The sequence below is a fragment of the Ranitomeya imitator genome, chromosome 6 (genome assembly GCF_032444005.1).
Source record: "Ranitomeya imitator isolate aRanImi1 chromosome 6, aRanImi1.pri, whole genome shotgun sequence".
NCBI lineage: Eukaryota > Metazoa > Chordata > Amphibia > Anura > Dendrobatidae > Ranitomeya > Ranitomeya imitator.
The window spans coordinates 248,346,895-248,354,511 of NC_091287.1; the positions used below are offsets into that span (position 1 = coordinate 248,346,895).

The 7,617-nt window shown below is 43.5% G+C and overlaps 1 protein-coding gene across 1 annotated transcript in view; it reads right to left on the reverse strand.

Moving 5' to 3' along the window:
* Positions 1-7,367, reverse strand: part of CTNNAL1 (catenin alpha like 1) — a 412,273-nt gene extending 404,906 nt beyond the window's left edge. Inside the window, exon 1 of the mRNA XM_069730576.1 lies at positions 7,050-7,367. Within this exon, the coding sequence (XP_069586677.1) occupies positions 7,050-7,175 (126 nt within the window). The 5' untranslated portion in view covers positions 7,176-7,367. The remainder of the gene's footprint in view (positions 1-7,049) is intronic.
* Positions 7,368-7,617: the final 250 nt, after the last annotated feature.

Genomic DNA, 7,617 nt, shown 5'->3' on the forward strand with positions numbered 1-7,617 from the left:
GTCATACTGTAACATCACCATATTACACATACCCAGTTGTATAACAGGGGACTTACTGTATAGCCCGTGTCATACTGTAACATCACCATACTACACATACTGTACACAGCTGTATAACAGGGGACTGACTGTATAGCCTGTGTCACCCTGTATCACCATACTACACATACAGCTGTATAACAGGGGACAGACTGCAGAGCCTGTGTCATACTGTAACATCACCGTACTACACATACTATACACAGCTGTATAACTGGGGACTGACTGTAGAGCCTGTGTCATACTGTAACATCACCATACTACACATACACAGCTGTATAACAGGGGACTGACTGTATTGTCTGTATTTAGAATTGAGAACATAGCACAGAGAAAAAAAAAAAAAGGGAAAAAACATGGATAAGACAGGTGACATGAAGCAGCATTACCATGAGTGATAATCAGTTATTTCCATAAATATTGGGCCAGCTCTTAGATAAGGAATGATTTATTGTCCTCTGATTAGGGTCTCTGTTGTGATGACCCCTCATAGTCTGAGGGGCAATTCACATCAGGACTACAAGATACCAGGTGCTTTCAGCTGCGTCACTTCTAATGTGGTGTGTTATGATCAGGTGGCCTTGGAGCAGCATGAAATGACCTTCGCTGGAGCAGTGGTAACTTACTGACCGCAAACCCTGATCCTATCACCGCAACTAGAAGTAGCCATGGGGTGTGCCTAACCAGACCTAGACACAGCCGGAGAACTAAATATCCCTAAAGATGGAAATAGGAAAGCTCTCTTGCCTCAGAGTAGACCCCCAAAGGATAGGTAGCCCCCCACAAATAATGACTGTGAGTAGGAGAGGAAAGGCAAACACAGACAGAAAACAGGGATAAGCAAAGGAGGCCACTTCTACCTAGATAGGAAAGGATAGTACAGGATACTATGCGGTCAGCATAAAACACTACAAAATATCCACAGCAGAAAAATACAAAAACTCCACCACCTACTAAAGATGTGGAGAGTATATCTGCGACTCCAGCAAATCCAACTAGACTGAGAAAAACATCAGGCACAGTCTAGCAGGAACAAAAATAGAAACAAGATCAGCACAGAAAATAAACACACAGCCGTGTGTCTAAAAAATGAAGCAAACACTTATCTTTGCTGAATTGGCAGCAAGCAGGAGAGGCCAGGCTGAGGACCAACACTTCCAAAGGAACATTGACTACTGGCAAGGACTAATGAGTCCTGCACAGCTAAATACCCCAGTCAGAATTGCAATTAGCAGAAGCACCTGTCCAAGACTGCTGCTCAGGAATAACTGCATTACCATCAACAACCACCGGAGGGAGCCCAAGAGCAGAATTCACAACAGTGGTGTACCTAATTATTTGTACTAAATGTCCAACTGGGGGTCTGTATGTGGGGGAGACAGGGCAGAAACTGAGAACAAGGATGAACTCTCATCACCATACAATAAGAAAAAAAAGAATGGATCTACCTGTGGCAATACATTTTTGTCTCCCAAATCATAACATTATGGACATGAAATTACTTGTGTTAAAAGGTAGCTTCAAATATCAGAGAGACAGAAGAGTCTGGGAATATAAACTGATGACGAACTTTGACACTCACTGCAGGAATGAATGTGTCGCATGGATTTATGTCTTTTTACATCAACTAAGGAACTTGCCCCTCAGACTGAGGGGTCATCACAACAGAGACCCTAATCAGAGGACAATAAAACCATCTTTATCTAAGAATTGGCCCAATATTTATGGACATAACTGTTTTTTTTTACTCTGTGCTATGTTGTGCATAAATATGTGATTCTTCAGAATTTGTTTTAGTCTTTGCCTGATGAAGAGACCTGTGTAGTCTCGAAAGCTTGCAATTTGTTACCGTCTTTTCAGTTAGCCATTAAAAGGTATCAACCACTGAGGACTCTCGATTCTAAATATTTTTCTATCTACTGGCTAACACGGTACCAAGATATATATATCTTTCCTGTATTGTCTGTGTCATACTGTAACATCACCATACTACACATATACAGCTGTATAACAGGACAGATTGTAGAGCCTGTGTCATACTGTAACATCACCATACTACACATATACAGCTGTATAACAGGACAGATTGTAGAGCCTGTGTCATACTGTAACATCACCATACTACACATACTGTACACAGCTATATAACAGGGGACAGACTGTATAGCCTGTGTTATCCTGTAACATCACCATACTACACATACACAGCTGTATAACAGGAGATTATTTCCTTTGCATGTCATACTGTAAAATCACAGTACTATACAGCTGTAAAACAGGAGGCTGACAAGAGATCCTATGTGTGTGTTATTCACTGTCATCACCATGCTAAACATATGCACCGCTGTATAACAGGGGACTTTGGGACCTATGCATGTTGTAGAGTAATATTACCATGCATCAGATATAGTAATACATATATAAACAACTGATAGAGAGTAAATGCTACCAATGTCCGACCATGGCATCTCCAGACGACTACATATATACACTTCGTCACTGGGCATACGGGATGCTTGTCATAAAGTAATATCACCATGATACAAACATTATCTCATGTATGTCACACTGTAACATCACCCTGCTAGGCACATACACTGCTGGACCAACTGTGGATATATGTATACATCAGTATACTACCTCACTGATAAACAACTATATACTGGCAGTCCCGTTATACGCTATGCCACAGTGACATGACTAGTACATATACAGCTGTGTAACAGGGGACTGACTGTATAGACTATAATACTGACATCACTAAGTACGCACAGCTGTATATCAGGGGACTGACTGCATATACTATGACAGTGACATCACTACCGTATACACAGCTGTATATCAGGGGACTGACTGCATACACTATGACATAGTGACATCACTACAGCACACACAGCTGTATATCAGGGGACTGACTGCATATACTATGACATAGTAACATCACTACCGCACACGGCTGTATATCAGGGGACTGACTGTATATACTATGACATAGTGACATCACTACCGCACACGGCTGTATATCAGGGGACTGACTGTATATACTATGACATAGTGACATCACTACAGTACACACAGCTGTATATCAGGGGACTGACTGTATATACTATGACAGAGACATCACTACAGTACACACAGCTGTATATCAGAGGACTGACTGCATATACTATGACATAGTGACATCACTACCGCACACGGCTGTATATCAGGGGACTGACTGTATATACTATGACATAGTGACATCACTACAGTACACACAGCTGTATATCAGGGGACTGACTTTATATACTATGACAGAGACATCACTACAGCACACAGCTGTATATCAGGGGACTGACTGCATACACTATGACATAGTGACATCACTACCGTACACACAGCTGTATATCAGGGGACTGACTGCATATATTATGACAGAGACATCACTACAGTACACAGCTGTATATCAGGGGACTGACTGCATATACTATGACATAGTGACATCACTACAGTACACAGCTGTATATCAGGGGACTGACTGTATATACTATGACATAGTGACATCACTACAGTACACAGCTGTATATCAGGGGACTGACTGTATATACTATGACATAGTGACATCACTACCGTACACACAGCTGTATATCAGGGGACTGACTGCATATACTATGACATAGTGACATCACTACAGTACACAGCTGTATATCAGGGGACTGACTGCATACACTATGACATAGTGACATCACTACAGTACACAGCTGTATATCAGGGGACTGACTGCATATACTATGACATAGTGACATCACTACCGTACACACAGCTGTATATCAGAGGACTGACTGCATACACTATGACATAGTGACATCGCTATAGCACACACAGCTGTATATCAGAGGACTGACTGCATACACTATGACAGTGACATCGCTATAGCACACAGCTGTATATCAGAGGACTGACTGCATATACTATGACATAGTGACATCGCTATAGCACACACAGCTGTATATCAGGGGACTGACTGCATATACTATGACATAGTGACATCACTACCGCACACAGCTGTATATCAGGGGACTGACTGCATATACTATGACAGTGACATCGCTATAGCACACACAGCTGTATATCAGGGGACTGACTGCATATACTATGACATAGTGACATCACTACAGCACACACAGCTGTATATCAGGGGACTGACTGCATATACTATGACATAGTGACATCACTACAGTACACAGCTGTATATCAGGGGACTGACTGCATATACTAGGACATAGTGACATCACTACAGTACACAGCTGTATATCAGGGGACTGACTGCATATACTATGACATAGTGACATCACTACAGTACACAGCTGTATATCAGGGGACTGACTGCATATACTAGGACATAGTGACATCACTACAGTACACAGCTGTATATCAGGGGACTGACTGCATATACTATGTCATAGTAACATCGCTATAGCACACACAGCTGTATATCAGAGGACTGACTGTATATACTATGACATAGTAACATCGCTATAGCACACACAGCTGTATATCAGGGGACTGACTGCATATACTATGACATAGTAACATCGCTATAGCACACACAGCTGTATATCAGAGGACTGACTGCATATACTATGACATAGTGACATCACTACCGTACACACAGCTGTATATCAGAGGACTGACTGCATATACTATGACATAGTGACATCACTACAGTACACACAGCTGTATATCAGGGGACTGACTGTATATACTATGACATAGTGACATCACTACAGTACACAGCTGTATATCAGGGGACTGACTGACTGTATATACTATGTCATAGTGCATCACTACAGTACACAGCTGTATATCAGGGGACTGACTGCATATACTATGACATAGTGACATCACTACACTACACAGCTGTATATCAGGGGACTGACTGCATATACTATGACATAGTAACATCGCTATAGCACACACAGCTGTATATCAGGGGACTGACTGCATATACTATGACATAGTAACATCGCTATAGCACACACAGCTGTATATCAGAGGACTGACTGCATATACTATGACATAGTGACATCACTACCGTACACACAGCTGTATATCAGAGGACTGACTGTATATACTATGACATAGTGACATCACTACAGTACACAGCTGTATATCAGGGGACTGACTGACTGTATATACTATGTCATAGTGCATCACTACAGTACACAGCTGTATATCAGGGGACTGACTGCATATACTATGACATAGTGACATCACTACACTACACAGCTGTATATCAGGGGACTGACTGCATATACTATGACATAGTAACATCGCTATAGCACACACAGCTGTATATCAGGGGACTGACTGCATATACTATGACATAGTAACATCGCTATAGCACACACAGCTGTATATCAGAGGACTGACTGCATATACTATGACATAGTGACATCACTACCGTACACACAGCTGTATATCAGAGGACTGACTGTATATACTATGACATAGTGACATCACTACAGTACACAGCTGTATATCAGGGGACTGACTGACTGTATATACTATGTCATAGTGCATCACTACAGTACACAGCTGTATATCAGGGGACTGACTGCATATACTATGACATAGTGACATCACTACACTACACAGCTGTATATCAGGGGACTGACTGCATATACTATGACATAGTAACATCGCTATAGCACACACAGCTGTATATCAGGGGACTGACTGTATATACTATGACATAGTAACATCGCTATAGCACACACAGCTGTATATCAGGGGACTGACTGTATATACTATGACATATAGTAACATCGCTATAGCACACACAGCTGTATATCAGGGGACTGACTGTATATACTATGACATAGTAACATCGCTATAGCACACACAGCTGTATATCAGAGGACTGACTGTATATACTATGACATAGTAACATCGCTATAGCACACACAGCTGTATATCAGGGGACTGACTGCATATACTATGACATAGTGACATCACTACCGTACACACAGCTGTATATCAGGGGACTGACTGCATATACTATGACATAGTGACATCACTACAGTACACAGCTGTATATCAGGGGACTGACTGCATATACTATGACATAGTGACATCACTACAGTACACAGCTGTATATCAGGGGACTGACTGCATATACTAGGACATAGTAACATCGCTATAGCACACACAGCTGTATATCAGGGGACTGACTGCATATACTATGACATAGTGACATCACTACAGTACACACAGCTGTATATCAGGGGACTGACTGCATATACTATGACATAGTAACATCGCTACAGCACACACAGCTGTATATCAGGGGACTGACTGCATATACTATGACATAGTAACATCACTACCGTACACACAGCTATATATCAGGGGACTGACTGCATATACTATGACATACAGACATCGCTACAGTACACAGCTGTATATCAGGGGACTGACTGCATATACTATGACATAGTGACATCACTACAGTACACAGCTGTATATCAGGGGACTGACTGCATATACTAGGACATAGTAACATCGCTATAGCACACACAGCTGTATATCAGGGGACTGACTGCATATACTATGACATAGTAACATCACTACCGTACACACAGCTGTATATCAGGGGACTGACTGCATATACTATGACATAGTGACATCACTACAGTACACAGCTGTATATCAGAGGACTGACTGCATATACTATGACATAGTAACATCGCTACAGCACACACAGCTGTATATCAGAGGAATGCCTGTGTATACTGTGACATACAGACATCGCTACAGCACACACAGCGGTATATCAGAGGAATGCCTGTGTATACTGTGACATACAGACATCGCTACAGCACACAGCGGTATACCGGGGCTGTGCGGAGCCCATAGCTGCTCCCGCACACGATCTATGGAGCCCCCCGCACAGGACACAATGGGGGCACAGACTTTCCCCGCACAGCCGGGCTCTCCGCAGTTGGCAGGCTCCGTAGTGCGCACCATACCTGAGAGATGAGGGGGACGAGGGTCTGCTCCACTGATTTGGTTTTGATTTCCAGTCCACTGTCCATGCTGAAGCCCGAGGAGGAGGACGAGGAGACCCCACTGCTGCTGCACGGTGAAGTAGCCATGACTCGGAGGGCCAGCAGTCCGTGTGTTGTCCTCCCGGTGCTGCAGGCACTATGTCCGTACTGTCCGTCCGCTCGCAGCTCCCGGTGGACGGTCGGCTCAGCAGAGCACCTCAATAATGACGAGAGCCCAAACTACAAGTCCCGGAGCAGAGCCATCCCCGCCACAGAGCCACGCTGCGGAGGAGCGCCCTCCACACTGCACTCCGCCTTCCCGCCCAAGCTCCTCCCGCCTCCCCGCCCCCCGGGAAAACGGACTGTGCGCCGGCAACTTTCTCACTCTTGTCAAATTTCTAGGTCAGTTATCACCACTAGAGTTGAGCGACCTTGACCTTTTTAGAGTCGAGCCGGGTTTCGCGAAACCCAACTATCTCAAAAGTCGGGTCGAGTGAAATCGGCCGATTATGGCGAAAAGTCGGGGATCGACCGAAACACGAAACCCAAT